Source organism: Accipiter gentilis, chromosome 23, assembly GCF_929443795.1.
Source record: "Accipiter gentilis chromosome 23, bAccGen1.1, whole genome shotgun sequence".
NCBI lineage: Eukaryota > Metazoa > Chordata > Aves > Accipitriformes > Accipitridae > Astur > Astur gentilis.
Genome location: NC_064902.1, coordinates 14,524,323 through 14,544,538, shown reverse-complemented (window position 1 = coordinate 14,544,538; position 20,216 = coordinate 14,524,323). Strand labels below are relative to the sequence as shown.

At 37.1% G+C, this 20,216-nt stretch overlaps 1 protein-coding gene across 1 annotated transcript in view; it reads right to left on the bottom strand.

Moving 5' to 3' along the window:
- Positions 1–20,216, bottom strand: part of PRKAR2A (protein kinase cAMP-dependent type II regulatory subunit alpha) — a 66,316-nt gene that overhangs the window by 23,151 nt on the left and 22,949 nt on the right. The window contains exon 2 of the mRNA XM_049826480.1: positions 17,302–17,337. Within this exon, the coding sequence (XP_049682437.1) occupies positions 17,302–17,337 (36 nt within the window). The remainder of the gene's footprint in view (positions 1–17,301; positions 17,338–20,216) is intronic.

Here is a 20,216-nt window from a genome sequence, read left to right as displayed (position 1 = left end):
GCAAATAACTTGAAAATGCATACAGGACTATTGACCTTGTCATCATGCTTTCAAAAGTACTATAAAAATGCACAAGTCCAGCATAATTTGCTAGGAAAGACTTGCCTTCCTCTCCCCACCCCCCCTCTGCCTAAAAGGTATCGGCCCTTTCTAGCAAATTAGATTTTAATTTATTTTTTTTCCTGGAGAGGTTGAAGAGACTGGAATACAACACAAGCATTCCATTTATCAAACCACAACATAAAAACCCAATCATGTAATGATTAGGTGTCTGAAGAGTAGTTATTGCTCATACAATAAATCCAGTGTCGCACTGCCTCTTCTGGTTTGCACCATTTAAGAATATGGAAACAATATATTAACAGTGCACCTACAACAAACACATGCTTTTAGTTTAACAGAGTGGTCCACCCACATTTAGGGCAGATACTTTACAAAGGATAAACAGCATTCTTACCTAGCTGAAAAAAAAAGTATAGTCCACCACACAGCCCAAAGATGACTGTATTATGGGAAGGTAGATACCTCCAAAGCAGAATTTGGACTGACAGGCAAAGATCCACTTAATATGCAATAAAAAGGAACTAACAAAGAGAACATTATTAGCATTTCAGTGTGAAAGCTTTCCTCCTCCTTTCATTTTACAGTAAGGATCAAAGTCTATTGTGAAAGCTTTGAATTTTCTAAGGAACGTTTTCTTAGAAGAAAGGCTCCTTGGTTTAAACAGTATGGTGAAACTGGAGAAAAAAAAGTATCTTTATTCTTTACAACTAGCATATCTTACCAGTAAGTAGAGTTCAATTCTTTACTACGCACTCTAGTACATACTATAAATGCAGTTCCATACATTTCTGAAACTCCCTGGCATATAAGCACATTCAAGCCGTGTATCTATGAATGCAGAGATCACTGTACTTCACTATATCATTCTATCATTTAAATTCTCAATATTAAGCTGCAAATTAGATTTTGTTCCCACCTCAACTGCAGGGAAGCTATTACTAAGAATATGCTTTGGAATTGAGGAAATTGTCTTCAAGATTTCTTTGGGAAAACAAGTTTAATTACCATGGCTATGATTACAGCATTAGAGCAAAACCTTATATTAAAAACATGCAGCAATCAAAACAACACAGTTCTCTGCAACTTTAGGATCAAACAGCTTCGGCTGGGATTTGTACATGTAAGTTTCCCCTATTTTGTCTTACCCAGTAAGGGTGAAAACAGCTTCATAAAGCCCACTAAGGATACAGACTAGGACTTAGTACCCTTCCCTTAGATATGGAAATCAATCACTTCTGTAGTGCCCATGAATGGGCACCACAGAAATACAACAAAAATGTGGCAAAAATACTAGTTCTTCCCATGCTGTTGCATAGAAAGCCTTCCCATTACACTTTTCATTCTTCAACCTCCTGCTGGGATTTCTTTTTTCATGTAGAAGTGGTAGGGCAGACATTTTGGACTTTGACTGACAGCTCTGATTGACAGGACTTTTTTTACTTGCAGGCAGAGCTGTAACACTTAATGCAACGTGTCTGTTGTGGGATGGTTAGAAGGGGAGAGAGATAAAAATGATTAATTCTGACCTGAAGCTTAAATTAATATTGTGATATGCTGGAAAGCCCACAGAAAGCTGTTCAGCCTACTCATAACAACCAGCAGCATTTTCCAAATATTTTAAAACATGACTAATGCAAAGAAAAGGCGAACATTACGTCAACACCATCCTGTGGTTTACGTCGCAATACATCTAATTTTTCTTTCCACTGTTTTTAATTGGTAAACTACTTGTGGAAGTCCATACGGGTGAACATATTACCTGTCAAAGTCTATGTGTCAGTCTTACCTTCAACGCATTTTGTGTTATCTGTGCTCAAAAACAGTGTTGCTCCTCTATTCTTCTGACTGAAAAGAACCCCTGTAACTACCCTAAACTCTGCCAACCCCTGTCAGAAATCTATGGAAGTTAACTTCAGGACTCCTGAAGGTTAGTCATTTGTGGGTTACAGTACAGCCAGCACCAATGAAAAACAATTTGATCTTTCATCTTGACAAAGTGAAAACATACATGCCCCACTATTTTATACATGACTGAATTCACGTATTAACTATTTCAGTGTCCCAATAGAACAGGTACTCCAAGGCAAGCTTATTCTCACAAGATTATCCTGAAGAAATGGGTTGGTAGCATCTTTTCAGACTCATTGAAACAGCAGTTGGAAGGGATCTCTCTCTGAAGGTCATCCAGTCCAACCTACCCCTTAAAGGGGAGCTATTTGCAACGCTAGATTGGGGCTGACCTAGAAACCTCCCTGCACAAAGACTGCACATCTCTCTGGCTAACCTGTTCTACTGCCCTCCTGGGGAAGAAGTTTTTCTTCATGTGTAACCTAAAGCTCACAAATATCTTGATATAATTTGAAGTGACTTCTGAAATCACACCTTTCCTATGTGAGATTTTCAGCACAACTCTGCCCTTGAGCAAACACTAAGCATGAATGCATCAGTGAAAGTTATGTACAAGTGTGACACACACCCCAATTACGTATTTTCAATACTACAGCTATATCAGCGTATCTCATGCAGACCAAGCTTCCTTCCAAATCTAGCGACATAGTTCAAATAGCTTTGGAACATAAAAAACAGTTTTCAATTTTAAGAAGCTTTAAGATAAAAAGAAATCCAGGCTTTTATCCTACCATCTACATTTAGTCTCTCTTAGCTTCTGCAGCTTCTATAGCTAGTTTAGCTTTCTCCTCTTACAGCACCTTCTTTGGCTTTCAAGAATAGGCACATCTGTTAACACTTCTGAAGGCTCAGAAATGATACAACTCGATCGCTGCTTTGTTATGCAGGTGACAGCATCTGCAAGCAACAAAGATCTTCCTAGCTGCAGCAATGACATAAGCAGTGGATGGGTGAGGGGGAAGCAAGGGGGTAGGGAGAGAATGAGAAGTAGCAAGAAAAGTTTGCCAGTACAAACACCACCTTTGTCTATGCAAGTTTTAATCGCTCCCAGGATAATATTGTTCTGCAAAGTATGTGTTTTGTCAAGATCAAAGTCCTCGCACTCTATGCAAATCTGCATAATAGTTCAGCATTTAGCTCCCATAAGCAAATAAAGCCTTTGTGAGAAACACATACCATGCCAGTAGTTGAGAGATCACTGTTACTTTATTTCAAAACAGTAGCCAAGAGGCTGGGGCCTGAAGACCTTCAGACACACACAAGAGGAGGAAAAATTTCCATATTGGACTTGAAAATTCTATGTTTTATGTAAGGTGAATACATTGTTAATATTTCCGTTGTTGGAAGAAGTAGCAAAGACATGCTCTGCCATATTCTCTTTGCAATTTTGGATAGTACCTTCTGTACTTCAGAGTGAAATCCTATTCGCTCGTCTTTACTTATGCAGATGCATTACCTCCAATTGATCCTATGAGACACATTAATGAAAATCTACCCAGGTTAGTACATGCAGAACAACTTTTCTAGTTACTTATTCAGATCAGTAATCTTGCACTATGTTTACGGCATTCTTTGCCAAAGCTTCAAACATTTTTTAAGTCTGCCTCTCAAGGGACAGATGCATAGCCTCTCCTGAGAGCACTACGCCAGCTGGAAAGGTGACCACTTCCAGTGGCTTGTCAATCCCTCTTTGACAGCTAAGTTGCTAAAGCAGGCACTTCCAAAATGATGTAGTTGAGATGAACTTAGGAAGCTTAAACAGAGCTTATACATAGGTTTGCTGGCACAGCTCAACGTGATTTTCTGCACTTGGGAAACAACTTCAAGTTTCCTCTCACTTCTATTGCTGAAAAGCTCAGAACTTTTTGGTTCAGAAATTGCACTTTGTTTCCCAAGTTAAGGATCTCACCATGTCAAAGCAGACGACAGATTCATACCTCAATCCAGCAAGTGGGAAACAGAACCTGCACCCATTTGCACTACCTGAACAATTTTCACATTTATGACAGTTAGAATGAAAAGCAACACTGAAACCTGAAAAACAGTTAAGCCATCTGCAGGAAAATCAGCTGTTTCAGCCTTCAATTCACTAATGAGAACTGACTGAAATCAAGTGTAAATTTTTAGTTAAAAAGAATGTCATTGCACCAGCCTAAAACTGAGATCTCGGGTCCTAAAAGGCTGGTCTTCCTCTTTTACTTTATGTGCCACATGAAAATCCCCAGATGCAGGAGTACCCACAGCAGTACCACCTCCTGACTTCATTCTTAATTCTCAAGGAGGCATAACTGAGACACGACTTACAATGACTGGGACTTGAGCAAACAACACCCCCTCAAATCTTTGTCAAATACCAACACAGAATATTCAAACACACAACCACTTGCATAGCCATATATGTCAAATCAAGTGTAAGGTTTTTCACTTGCAAAATATTTAGAAATAATGAATTTAGGTGGCAAAGAGGAAGAATGGGTTTTCAATTCTGGAAACAGCTTCAAATTTCATTTAAAGTTAAAAAGAAATTAAAGTAAAATAACTCGGTTCTTCACAGGCAGACCTATTCTGCCTTACAGATTAACTGCGAAGATACAAAGTCACTCAGCACGGCTGTGCCAAACCAGCTCAGTCCAGCAGGGATTACAGGTTCAGGCGCAACTCTGCACATGGTCCCAAAGCCTGCTCAGGCTGGAAAGCTGAACAGATCATTCTGTCAGGCAAAGAAGCCTATGAGACACTGATAAGCCTGTAAGGCCCTAAAATCCTGCACTGTTTCACCCAGCTCTGTGAAAAGCCAGCATTGCCTCACTGTACTGTTGTACATACACAGCAACAGGTGAAAACGTTCACCTGGCTTACCTAAAGCTTTGCTTATGCCCCTAATTCAACTTGAAAATGCCCATCTCTGATGTGGAGATTATTGATATTTCTCAAGGCCCACTGCTTTAATAGAGTAGTAAAACTGAGGTCGCAGGCAGAACATGAAAGGACCCGCTCTAGTTCACAGCTGCCCCAAGGCACAATTCTGGATAGACTTTTTGCCCAGGGAGGCTGGGGCATTTAAGAGAACTGGATGATGCATTACAGTGCTTGCTATCCTTGATAACCATTCCCTTAGTATGATTACATACTTTCCAGTAGTATTGTCTTGTCATGGTTTAACCCCAGCCAGCAACTAAGCACCACACAGCTGCTCGCTCACCTCCCTCACAGTGGGATGGGGGAGAGAATCAGAAGAGTAAAAAGTGAGAAAACTCATGGCTTGAGATAAAGGCAGTTTAATAGGTAAAGCAAAAGCCACACAAGCAAGCAAAGCAGAACAAGGAATCCATTCAGCACTTCCCATTGGCAGGCAGGTGTTCATCCATCTCCAGAAAAGCAGGGTTCCGTCACATGTAATGGTTACTTGGGAAGACAAACGCCATCGCACCCAACGTCCCCCCCTTCCTCCTTCTTCCCCAGCTTTACATGCTGAGCATGACGCCATATGGTCTGGAATATCCCTTGGGTCAGTTGGGGTCAGCTGTCCCGGCTGTGTCCCCTCCCAGCTTCTTGTGCCCCCCCAGCCTGCTCGCTGGTGGGGTGGGGGGAGAAGCAGAAAAGGCCTCGGCTCTGGGTAAGCACTGCTCAGCAGTAACTGAAACATCCCTGCATTATCAACGCTGTTTTCAGCACAAATCCAAAGCATAGCCCTGCAGTAGCTGCTATGAAGAAAATTAACTCTATCCAGCCAAAACCAGCACATATCTAAATCAGACTTTTCCAGCTTGTTTTCTTCCGATCAAGACAGAAATGCAACAGCTCCAGCGACAATGGCTTGTGGTAAAACTGTAAAACCACTGTCACACACTCCTACTTCATACTACATTGCAGTCATGAGTTCAGAACAGACTGCATAATCAATTATAAATGCCACCTTTTATGATAATGTGGTTTTTTTTCTTTGCAGGAAATCCAACTCTACATGCACAAGACATCTTTTCTCCCAAGATGCATAAGTACAGGCAATATAATAAGCCCTTTAAAATTACGACAATTGGTTGACATCTATTTCCATATGTACATTTGTTTTGTATATTCTGAATGCATTTTTTCAAATATTTTTACTAAACTCGTATAGGTTAATGATAATCTGGTTTTACATGTTTATTTAAAAGGCTTTATCATATATATATATCTATCTCATATATATCAGCTATAGAGTAAAACAATTTAGACAACGTGTTACAGCAGAACAGCCACTAAAATGATACAGCCACAAATTAATATTTTTTTCCACTACAGGAAGATTTGGCCAAGTATTTAAAATTACATTTCTCTAGGGGCAAATGAGAACTTTCATTATGAAAGACCTAGAATAATAAATGGAAAGTAAATAATCACAGTCTCTTTTAGATTTATAACTTTACGTACATATAATGAAAGCATCACATGCAGACAACACTGCTTCAATTAGATTTTAAAGACAAACGTAAAGTACAGTACATTACTACTTAATTATTATTTCTAGGTAGGCTTTGTTCAGGGTTTGTTTTTTGTTTTGTTTAAGTCGTCCTGCAACATACAGTATCTAGCATGGAAACCACCCCAAGTTAACTGACAGGCCTTGCTTTGCCACAGCCATCACAGGGGCATACAGCACTAGACAAATAATAGGCCAAAGGGTCCTTAGCATATGCTTGAGAACCTGCTCCTGGGATCTATTACAGAAAGACATTTCCTGTCCAAGAAAGAGGCAAATTGGGGGAGGGCAATCCTACTGAATTGCAAGAAAACTTCAAAAGACAATCCTCAGCCTGTGTATCTTTATTTAAATCCTCCTGCTACTCAGGAGCAATTAAAACAAAAAACTTGTGCCAATGAAGGACTGGGGATAGAATTCTTTTAGGCTCTTCTACTTCTTTGGTATAACCAGATGAACATGACATTTGCCTTTTTTTTTTTTTTTTTTTTTTTTTAATTAAACCAACAGCTATTTATAATTGTATTTGCTTTATGTAGTTGGCTGTTTAATTATACAGAGGCACAACTTTTACTTAATGCCTTTATGTATGAGTTAGTTTGTCCTTCCACTTCACATGCTCACAAGGGTCACACCCTCCCACCTCACAGCAGCCAGGTGCTGGAGAATAATAATAATAAGGTCATGAGGTTACTTTGTTTCATAGAGTAAAACACTGGCAAAAATAACTGAATAAAATGCTTCTAGATCATCTAAATACACATTTGTACATAGACTCCAATAATTCTACATAATTCCTAGACTGTAATTATTGAAAATATGATATCCTACAATTTAATCATTGATAATATGATATCCTATAATTTACAGAGGACTTATCATGAAAGCACTCTGTAGATAAAATACAGCACTCTGCAAGTAGTGTCTCTCCTGTACAGCTGGAAAAGCCAAGGGACAAGATTACCTGATTTCACAGAAATCATCTGCTAAGCCACAACTAGGGCTCTTGCACTTTTGGCTTCCATGTCTCTATTCGTAACAGTAGAGCCCATTACCCCATCAGACACTAGTGTGCTCTGGAGCTTGCAAGTAAGAGGTGAGTCTGTGTGAAAAATAAAAACAACAAAAAGCTTTCCATCATGGTAGAGGACTAATTAAAAATAAGAAAGCTTTCCATGTGGCAGCATCAAAGGATTTCACAGCTCTGACATGGTCACAACCAAGTCCAAAATATTGCCCTTTTGACCTTAAACAGTAATTTACAATTTACTACTTCTGTTTCCAACTCCCTTCACTACATTTAAACAAAAATCTTAAAATGGCAGCAGGGTATTTTAGAATTAGGCTTCTTTATTCTGTGCAGTACAGCCTGAGAAATTCAAATGAAGCAAGCTTTATTCTTGCAAGTTAAGAAATCAGAAGACTGAAATGGATAAACATGCTGCTGACCTTGTTCAAGCCTTCTAAGAGAGCCTTACCGATGAGATAGTCATCCATAAAAAAAGGTCTCCTGGAAAACATGATGCTACTACTATTTCAGAGCACCCATATTCACAATTGTAGAAGGAAGGCTTCTGCTTTAATGATCTTCTGTTTTAGTCCATCACATAAATCTTGCCCATCACATAAATCTTACCACATTTCTAAATGGTTACACAAGCAAGGCAGATAAAACCAGAAATTAAGCACCAATAATGTTTACATGCCTGACAAACACAGCTCTGCTTTATCTCAGTTAAAAACAGCATGGAGAATGTTCATTTTACATTCAATTTACATCAAAACACCCCAAGTTCCAAGGAATGGCTCAAATACATACCTTCCAAAAAAAAGGCATTTATCTTAGAGGCTTTTAATTGCAAACAGTAGATAAAAAAGATATTCTAGCTGAGGAATAAAATAGAAAAGGTGTTTTTCCATTCTAGAAATAAGAAATTCTCTTTCAGTTTCCAGACCAAGGCATTTTTTCTTTTTTTTACTTGCAGTTCTGATACATGAATTGCTAAATCTGCAATAAGGTGCATAATATTTTAACAGAACCACGAGCATCTTGGGAAAAGTGCACTGAAGCATTTGCGTGTTAGAGGAGAGCAGATATTTAGCAGTAAAAATTACCCACATCTTTCTGACATCTATCCTGACAGAGAACTGAAGGATGTCAAAGTGTTAGAAGGCATTTCTGAAATTAATGGTTCAGCAACTTAGACAAGATTTTTTAAGATTTCTAGAGAATGTCCAAGTAGATTAAAAACCAGATTACCCCTAATGGAACAAGTAATGCCTATTTACCTGTAGCGACAGGGAAAAATACAAGACCAGCATGGCTTTGACACAAAAAGATTGTGTCCAGAGCAATGACGTGGAAGCACCCAGGTCCCTGTGCTTTGAAATGACTGCTTCCTGTCCTGGCGCGTAAGCAAAGCAGGGAACGTGAAACTACTGTCTTTGAAGAAAAACCCACCAGCTACCCCCACTTCTGTGCAGCTAACTCAGCGACTCAGATGCCCTGGTGATTGCTAGTAATGGGGAAGGCACAACTGTTTGACTTGACGCAACTCATCTTCAGGATGAGTCAACTCTCGACTTTAGTGGCTCACTGAACAAATGGATTTGGTTTACAGGAAAGCCACGGCTGAAGTAGTCTGCCAAAAGACTAAAACTAGGCAGAACTTCATCAGTTGGAACTTGTGTGCTTTATTTGTAACCACTTAGTTCTGCGTTTTTCCGTTACAGAAGATAAATGAGTTTAAGAAGATTACACTCCTTCCTATCCCAAATTTTGGAAACATGGGACAAACATACATTCAGACACATTAATTCAAATCAGGTAAGTACTTCAGGCAGCCATGCAGAAGCCATCTCTCAAAGTCAAGCCTTGATTTAAGTCTCTTTAAATGAGAGCACTATAAAAGTGCTCACAGCAATTCATAACTGAGATTGCTTTAAACCCATTATATTCCCCATAGCTAGTTTTTTTAGCATGCTGACTAAAGCTTTGCATTATTTGGAGTACACAGTCTCATCAAGGTGTTCTAGTGTTAAAAATGACTGAGCAAAGTTTCTGAAAATACATGGGATGTCCTTTCATATTTAAATCAGGTACATTTAAACTTTTCTGTTCTACACTGACTATTCAATCCCTTCCACATTTAATCTTAAGTGACAGCAACCTAAACTTTCCATGAGTGTATTGATCAGTATAAGAGCATAACATCTACGACTTTGTGTAAAACTTAATATCGCAGAAGGGATAAAGTGCTGCCTGATTTATTCACAAGAAAAACACAAAGCACATGTAACACCCAAGGTCACTCCACATATATACATCACAGCACCATGTTTTGCACTAAGTGTAAAACTGCCTTTTTAGCTTGTATCGTGACATACATTTTGAGATTTCCTCCAGTGTGTTTACTTTCAGGTTTTTGTGCACAACAAACCATGTTGTTTTTCAGGGGGATATTTTCAGTTGGGCTTTAATTCACATGTTAAAAATCAGTTTGGGTTCCAAACAAAAGGGGGGAAAAAAAAGAAGAAAAAAAAAAGGCAGTTCTCCTCTTTTCCATCTTGCCTCAATAAAAAAAAAAACCCATCAAAAAGTGAGAGAACGAAATTTTATTAAAAAAAAAAATAATCACCTGAAGGCTGATATTTTCAAAAGTATTTATCCATCTGAAGATATGGACTAGCATTTATGTAGGCTTTTTAGAGATCTTTAATGTAAAAGAATTAATGAAAGTTAATCACCTGCACCTTTTGCCACCTGACTACTTTTGAAAACTGGTCATTACTGCATTAATTGCTTAATAAACATGCATAGCTATACCTTATTCTCCCAATTAATAAGGACTAATTTGAGTTAAAATATTTGACTTCTGATGAACAACTTCGAATTGTTATCTAACACTATAAGCATGAACAATTATTTAGAACGAATAAATTAAAAAAGAGGAAAACTGAATGAATTCTACTCCACTGTAGCACTTATATTTGCATAGAGTGGATTGGATCAGATTTTGTCTGACCAGGTATTGCACTGGCTTAAGTTTTAAATAAGGATGCTCACTGAGTGTTGTATTTCTCTTTATGCCATAAAAAAATCTAGCAATTAAAAGCAGAATTATTCACAACGGTGTGAAATCCAAAGAATTGTGAAGTCACGACTGTTAATTTCCAAAAATAAGCTTTTCATTATTCATTTAATGCCAATTACATGCCAAGAATTTTTAAGTAAGTCCCAATATTGCAAACAGAGAAAACAAGTGGGGGTTTTTTTGTTTAACGAATAGTGATTCAGGCACTTTCCTACAGGAGAGCTCCCACACAATTTATCACCACTTTCATCTGTCAACCCACACACTTGGCTTTTGCTCATATCAACATTTTTCAAAATGAATTGTTTTCACTCTAGTTATGATATCAGTTTTTCAATAATTAGGGCTAGCAAAAAATGATAGAAGCATCAGGTTGTTGAAACCGAAAAAATGTTTGTGGCATTAGTAAAAGTGTGAATTTTTTAATTCAAAAGTCTCCTACAATTTACCATCTGCCTGAAAACCTTTCAGCAGAAGTTATTATGCCATCAGTTTTGTAAAACGGTGAATAATTAATATAGAAATTCATAAAGTAGCTGCAAAATAAGAAACCAGATCATGATTTTCAAGTCATCCTCTGATAATCACAGTCTGGTAAGTTGAAAGCAAAGAGAATGGCACAGAGAAAGTCAGTCACTCCGTCTTCCCCATTTGATGATTTGAAGTGATGAGATTTTATCACTGAAGTAGCAGATAGTATCCTGCAAGAGAAAATACTCAAAACAACCTCCCAAAAAAAGTGTTGCTTCTTGCTTCATTGCTACGATTTAGATGTCCTAATTTAACAGGATCCCAAAACAGTATTCTTTACCAAACACTAACATGTTGCATGGCAATAATTAATATAAAAGCTTTCTTAGAATTTTTTTTAAAGCTGTCATTTTAAAAGGCTAAAAGCTACTAAAAAGATTTTACTATGCATAATATTATCATATCCTGATATCTCAACTTGCCAGGGTGTGAAGAAAATGCTGTATCTCACTAGAAAGCCCAGAGAGATATCAGACTTTAACAACATATCTACTTCATGAGATGATTGCTCATCTTTGGTAGGAGCCAGAAGAATGAAGTGTTCAAGGTTAAAAGTCCCCCATAGTCAAAATGGAGAAGAACCAGTGAGTTTGAAGACCCAGTGGTCATACAGGCCTCTTAACGGAATTTCATCTTATGAGGAAAGAAAAAGCCAGAAACTGTCAGGGGACATCGATTTAAACATTATTCAACACAAAATTCTATACCTACACCCTCTAAAAATAGCATGTTAAAATGTTATCATGAAGATGGATTAAAACAAAACAAAACAAATCAAAAAAAAAGCCAACCATACTGTTAGATTGCTAGAGATTGCAAAAGATCGAAAATACTGACTGCAAACCCAACATTTGTTGGGGACACCGACAGTGTTAAATATCACTGTCCCTAACAATGTTAATGTTCACTATACACAGGAAGACAGGATTTGGTAACATTCAAACAAAATTATCCTCTACATATTTAAACATTTATTCAGCAATCATATCTTAGGAGAGGGATAACACCTGATTGCAGGGACAGCAGATTTGATCCTTCTCACTTCATGAGTCTCTGATGAAAGCTGCCCTACCAAAGGTACTAACTGAAGCAAGTCTTGTTCATTTGATTACTTTTTATATTAAAAAACATGACAGTCATGTTACTTTGCTGGTATAAAAATACTAGGGAGATAACGATCATATATTGCTTCCCTAGATTATATAATTCAATTATTCTGCTTATATAGTTGGCGAATGTGAAAACTGTAATCTCATTCCTATCCCACAGAGGCCAAAAGAAGATTAAGGAGGGAGTACAGGAACATACAAGAGATAAATTATATGAGGTCACTCAGATAAACAGAAATAATTAGAGAAAACAGATGAAAACTTTCTGCCACATGCGTATGGTATGGGTGTCATATTTTGTCAGATTTTTTTCTATCCCATGAAGAAGTCAGCAAGTCTGCTGGAGAGTGGGTGTTCTGTGGAATGAATCAAAGTTGTCTAGAATGGCAATACATAAATCTAGCAAAAACCTTTACTTTTCCGAAACATGCTAAAACTAGAAGAGGAGAAACTATGCCCAAGTGAGACTGTAGTAGGCGTCACACTCTTCTTTCCAAAACCACAATTAACTTTCATTCATTCATCAGAGAAAAAGTCTCTTCAATGTCACACAGCAGTTGTTATAGTGGGACAAATAACACTCTCTTCCCTCTAGTTTTGAAATAGCTTTGATATTATTACTTCAGGAAGGAGGTATCACTTATTTCTCCCACCTCCCCACACCCTGTAGTCACTAACCGAGGGCTGAGATACTCACTAGTATTCTCTGCAGTCTCTTTCACTACAAAAAAGCAACTAACAACGTTTGTCAGGAGCCCCTATGCTTGGAGGAAGATCAAGAAACATAATCAAGCAAGTATGAATTTCAACACAGTCCAAGTTTTGGGAGGAAGGAATCTGTATGGTTTTCAGGCCATTCAAACCAAGCTTGGGCAGACTGAGTCAGTCAGCAAGCCACATAACATGAGTTACACTAGCAGAAGACTCAGCCATTGCTAATTAACTTAAAGCAGCAGCAAGACAACTGTTCTGCTGGGTAATTTACACTGAAATTGCCCATGGCACCACAGTCTATGCATCCTATAGCTAGGAGATTTTAAAATCAGTGGGTTGTTTGGTTTTTGGGTGGGTTTTTTTTTTTTCTTTTTAGTTTCTACATAGGGATAGCTTATGATTCTGGAAAGAGAGGACTATTTTTGCCAGCCACCAGCCTGTATACAAATAAGAACTGACCCACACAACGCCTGGGGTTTGTGAGCACGCTGAGGAACCTCAACATGTTACATGGCCAAAGACGCTACACCCAAGTAATCTATTTATTAGATAAATTTCTAGGGGAACATTGAGCTCTCATTTATCTTTCTCCCTCCTAGCATTTCCTGGAAAAGGCTGTTTCTCTTCATGAGAACACTACTTTACCACTCTGCACTTCTATAAATAATTCTGTAAACGTGATTAGATAAGGCCCCCTTTTCCAGGATGATCCTCCTGCACAGTCTGTGGAGTTTCTCACTATCCCACCCACGGACCCCTGCTTTGCTGGCTGAATCTCTGACCAGCACACAAAACCATGTTTCTCTGGTCAAGAAGCAAATGGGATTCCCTGCAGAGCCTTTATAGCTGTCGAATCGCTTGGAAGAGTTTAATGCCAAGCAAGCCAACACTATCCCTCCCCCTCAAGCAACACATCAGCCTAGGAGACGAGCAAGTAGCAAATGGTGCAGAAATGGGGAGCACAAGCGAGCAGAATGAAACCCCATGTTCTCAGTAGTACAGGGTGAGAAAGAAGCAGTATGTGAGAACGTGCTACTATCACTTAGGGGATATGAAAGCAGTATCATCACTTTCAGTCAATGATTTGAGAAATGTAGAATACAATTCATTCCTTTTTTTGACAAAAAGAATAAAAACAAGATACGTTTTAATGTACAAGGTCAGCTTGACCTTTGTAACAGATTACTATTTGTCAAGCAGTTTTCTTAAATCCTGATTTCTTTAAGTACTTTACTGAGGTACCGCATAAGCTAGAAGTAAACTAATTTGCTCGAAGTTTTAAAAAAAATGCAAAAATAAACTTCCTGACCAATTCTCGCCATGTGTCAGAAGACTCGTATTTTGAGTAAGTCTTAAAGAATGACAACCAAATATTTACAATCATTAAAACAATATTTGCCAGTACAGTCAAGAGCCCTAGGTTTAGATGTTTCATAACTAAAAATAAACACCTAAATGAAAATTCAGTAATCATTACAACAGGTTTTTTCCATGGCTTTATGCATCCTTAGAATTTGCATTAGTCCACCAAGGTAATCACGATCATACTGTTATCTTCAGGCAGCTAATCACAACTGACCAGGAGTAAACACTCCAAATGTAATATTAAGGACATTAATAAAGCAATTTAAAAGAGATTCTGTAACTGCTATGTGTAAGAAAGGGTCATAAATAATTGTTAAGTCTTCAAGAATATATATCTAGTTGAATTGTTTACCAGAACGATTATTAGCCTGTCCTAAAATGTATGTATACTGTAGACAATTACTTTGTCATCCTTTCCTTTAATTAGAATTGCTTTTTTTCTAACTTTCATTCTTGACCTACTGAACAATAAGAGCAATGCCATAATTCCCTAGGCAGCAAATGCTTAAAAGAAAACAAAAAAATTCTTGCTTGAATTTTAAGTCTTTTCTTCAATATGTCCAATGTTAGTTTTGAAATTATTCTCCTATTTGTTCAGCCAGAGTACTGTAAATCTACAATTTTGTGCATGTAAATCTTGATACCAGCAAATAATTTACCTCTGCTCTTTACCACCCTTACAAATGTACAGTGCACTGGAAACATGCCAATCACTGGTCGGACTGACAAGGTTCACCACAGACTAGCAGAGAGTTCTTCTGAATAGCCAGAAAAGAATACACAAAATGCAATTACAAAAAAGTTGTGTGTCAGCTTTTCTTCTCCATGGTTTGTTCTGCTTTACTTCATTAGTTAAAACCAGATATATTTAGATAGTACACTGAGTAATCCATAATGCAATGTTGGTTTGTTATTTGTTGGTTTATTAAAAAAAAAGAAATCTTGTAAAAATCGCAGAACGAAGAGTTTCTTAAAACCTAACACATCTAACAAGGAAATAAAATCAAATTCAGAGCACCAAAACCAACAAATCGGTCACTCATTTTATGCAAGGAATTATAAAATGTGGTTGCCTATGATAGCAGGGGGCTGAGTTCAATAACCTATGAGAACCCTGCCGGTTTTCTTCCTGTTTGGGTAACTTCTTGACAGACACAGCAGGTACAGAGTACAAAAAAAACAACCACCAAACAACTCCCCACCACCACAAACCAGTAGGTTTCTGTGCTTCTCCTGCCAAGAGAAAGAAAATGGGGTCTCCTTGTATATGCATGGATGCTGTTTGCATCTCTTTCGCATTTTAACAAATCCTACATTAATCATGAACTGTACAGTGTGTATATATAGAGAAAGTAGAGGAAAAAGTTTTTTTTTTAAATTGTGAAAAGTATTTAACACACAGTAGTAAAATGTACATATTCTATTAATGTTTGTCTCCATGACAATTCTAACGTGTACTGTACACTCTGAATTATTCTAGCTCTTCTTGGAGCAGCAGTGTTATTAAGCATCTAAACAGTCCTCCTTAATCCAATTGCGTAAGTCAGCAATTCAATTTTACATTTGCTGTTTAGTTGTTCACATTAACCTTTAGAACCCTTCAATGAAGGAACCTGTTTTTTAACTAAGAGTAGCTCAGTACCAATACTACATTTCAGTATTGAAGATTCAAGATTACAACTACCCTCTGATGAAGGCTCAACTTTTTAACTTTGGGAACAATGCAGCCTTTATTTAAACCTAAATCTGAGATGCAGCCACTTCTCATTTGTAAGATTTTACTCCATCAGAAGGTTGCAGGATGGACTAGTTTAGCAGAGAAATGAAAATGTCTTGGGACTCTCCAGATTAAGATACTCTACAATGTATGGCCTCCAATATTTACTATCAAACTCCGTTATTCAAGATACAGTTTTGTCTTGCTTAAATTTCTCATGTAATAACATATCAAAACTACCAGCACAGTCATTTAAGAGTTCTCATTATACTCACAATTACTTATATGTAGTGGCATAAATACACAGTCATACCCTTAATCATACCCAAGCAACTAGTAGTAAAGCAACTGAATTGCATGGGTATAAGGATATTTTGCACATAAAATTAAACATGTATTTATCTCCTTCATATTTATATACCACAAATACCATACTATCAACAATGCCCCACCATAACTATCATACCAAAGAACGCATGAGATCATATACAAAAGTTACAAACTGAGTAGGCTTGAACTGAAAACTAGAGAGAACACACTGAACACACGGGCATTTTTATAAAGACATTTTTCAAATCAGAACCATAATGACTTTCTAGACCAGCTAAATGCTACAATTAAATATTAGAAGAAAAAAAAGTAACATATGCAAAGCAATCCACACTGCACCTCAAATGAAAAAAATAATACAAAACTTTCTCATCTACACATAACATTTTGTTGACGTGATACTCTTCAAAAATAATTTGTTGGGAATAAAAGCTACTCATTAAAGCATTTAATATTGGTTAAGATGGAAAACAAACAAAAAATCATAATCTGCATCTCCAGAACAAGTGAACAGACACATTTCCAACAACTTTAAATATCAGTTGCACAAGCAAGGGGCTAAAACAAACAGGGGACACTCCCCACCCCCCATATTTCTGTATTCTAACCAGAGACAAACTTCTTTGCAACATGGAAGATTAGATGTGTTCCAGCAGAAAGAAGCTGCCACTTTTTCAATTCACTACAGAGCAAGCCTTTGCCATAATTATTATGTTGCATAAAAGTTCTGGGAATTTTTTCTGGATAGAATCATTACTACTGCTGAAGTTGCTTCAATAGTCTGTGATCACCCACAGAACTGTTTTCTAAACTGCTCTCAATGTATTGCCCATTGGTTTCTACAGTGAATTAAGAAACAATTCTCATTATTTCAAATAAAAATACTGGTAGAAGTATGAAAAATAAGGCAGTGATGAAGAGTCAAGTAATTTTTAATGTAATTCCTTTAGTCAAATACAGATTTCAAAACTTTTTCAGAAACATTAAATTCTTAAAAGGAAATCATACCTGATACTCTCCTGTTGTATCGGTTAACAACTGGAGCTGCAAAATAAACAAATGAAAATTACAAATGCTATTTATTATTACCAATTCAAAGTCATCATCTTAAATAATCATGATATTTTTATGACACAAATCCCATACAAATCTCTTTTTTAAAAAAAGCTTCAATATAAAGCTTTCATCCACTTACTTGCCAGCCAATAAATCTTTACGCAATGTTAAAACTTGATATTCCAAAAGGTCATTACATGCTAAGGTGGAAGGTAAGCAGTTTGGGGTTTTTTTTACCCAATTCTGAAAAAAATATACCTGTACAGAGGTTACCCAATCTTAACCTATCATCAATTCCCAGACCACTTTACTTACCATTATTACAAAACATTCAAGCACTTTAAGTTAGCTATACCTACTTAACACAGATCAAAAGCTGATGGAACTTAATAGCTAAATCGTTCTACACTCCTACACAAGCCATGTAACTGTTCAGGCAGTGCTCCCATACTAACTCGTCATCTATCCTTGACCAAGGCTATCTTCCATAAGGGCACACATTTAAATTCTGAGATGGAGGATCCATTGTTTCATTGCTGCTTTGTTCATGCTGTTAGGTATACAAGATATTTGAACTTTATCTCGAATTTGGGATGAACTTCCTGACACTCACTATTCACATTCATTTCAACATTAAGCCAACCTTTAGTATTCTTTCCCCCTTTCACTGTAACCAAGTTACTGTCTTTGTGAATTGCTGCAGGCTCAACACAAAAAGCAATCAACCTGTAAAACTTGACCCAGAACACCACCAAAACACCATGTTCCCCTTCACCACTAATAACCAAAGTAATTTTATTCTGAATGCTCCATTCTTTCCCATTCCTCTCCCCCTCAAATGATAATTACATTTTTTCCCCGATACAACTAGTGACCTTTCTATTCCATTCTTTAAACATTTACGAATCAGATGAGCCTTTATACCACATTCAAGCATGTGCATCACAGAGCCAGATTTATTAAACACATGTCACCAAAACCGTAATAATCCCATAATTTCTTACAAGCTAGAAACTTTTGAGTATCTCAGCACCATCAGAAGCTGAAGAACAATGCTTTCCTAAGCAAATACACAAGAACTGAGGTTCTTCTGAACATGTTTACAACCACCGTATCTGTATTAAAACACATAGCTGAGAATAATACCAGGGGAAAAAAAATGTATCAGAGTTATTACTGTGTATTCTTTTGTAATGATAAAGGAAATCAGATTAAAGAAGAGGTTGGGGGAAAAACGATCAGGCTAAATCCATAGTTTTCAGCCAAATCTATCAATAAGGAGACAATGCTCAGCTTAACAAGAAGCTAAGAATTAAAAGCAAGATTTTCTATTTTGCAATTTAGATCGATACCTAAACTTCTATAACACAGCATAATCCTTATAAAAATAACATTGACACAGTGTTTCATACATCAAGCTTGAAGAGGTTCAAAACCACTGAATGATAAACCTGGGAATTCAAGAAACTTTATTTTCAAATCTTTAAGCACTTTTCAACAGCAGCAACCCTTCCCGCAAATAAGGGCAGCATGTATTTCACTTGTCAAAGGACACTATGGATGCAAGAAGTTTATATCACCTTAAGGGGAGACAGGCATTTGGAACAGAGATCCATTCTGGTTTATTAAACAAACTCATACAACTCTCTGAACTGAAAATGTTCATACATTTTGCCCCATTTTTAACTTATTCACATGGGCTTGCCTATGGCCAGCAGTGGTGACAGAATACTGCTCTAGACATTAATCTACCCTGCAACAGTACATTCATTCTTATCTCTAGCTTATTGAGCTAGTTTAACTGAGTAACTACTCAAAGTTGGCAAGCAAATTTGGACCTTAAAAAACAGGGAAACTCACTACTTTCTTAACTAGAGACACAGACAGATGCCTACCAGTTCTAAGATACTGAAGAACAACAGGACCAAAACCAAGTAGTTCAGTTCCTGCTACAAAGTTATTTATTACAAGAGAAATGCTAAATTCAAAACATAATTTTAAAAGTTTGCAGTAAAAGCACCTCATCTAGGTCATTACAGTTTCAATTAAATGTTTAACTGCTCTCATATATGGTTTCAGATACTTCTAATCAACACCATAAGTAAATACATGATTTTATTTTAGGAACTAAACCATGCACACTTTATTCTCCACCTTTCAACTACTACACCCATTTCCTACTCCTGTTTAAGAGTAACATTTTAACATCTTTGAACAGAATTAATATACTACAGGAAACTCTGACATACTTTGGGTACCATAGAAAAAAAATTCCACATTTCAAAGACTATGTCTTCTTTTAGAATCCTGGTTATTTTATCCCATAGCAGGGTTCAGTGTCATCAAAACAGCATCATGTTTTCCACAGTGTTAAAAATGAGAAAAACATAACCTTTTAAGGACAGTTAAGACAGCACTATTATTCTGCCTCCACAAAGCTTTCAAGATTAAAATGATAGTTTGCTTTCCTTACACCAGTGACAGTTTTAACACGTACAAAATTTCAGGTTCACTTTTATATGTTGTCAGAAGATGACTATTTTTATGCTAAAGAGGTAAAATCTGACATTTCTCACTGCAGAAGATAAGCATTTTCTTTTGTTCTGGCTTACCAATTAAAAGCTCTCCTTGTTTATGACTATTTTCAGTATTGCACAGACAGTATATCCACTCCTATGGCATCCTTGTGTTTTGTCATTTGAAGTACACAGAGAAAAGCCTGGCATCAAGGACAGCTGAGAGAACAACTCCTGAAGGTCCCACATACACCTAGATTAGTCTGTGGACAGATTCCAAAAAATTAGATGGGGCGGAAGGGAATAATACATTTACGGTTAACCCAGCCTATTTCCTAGACTGAACACTAT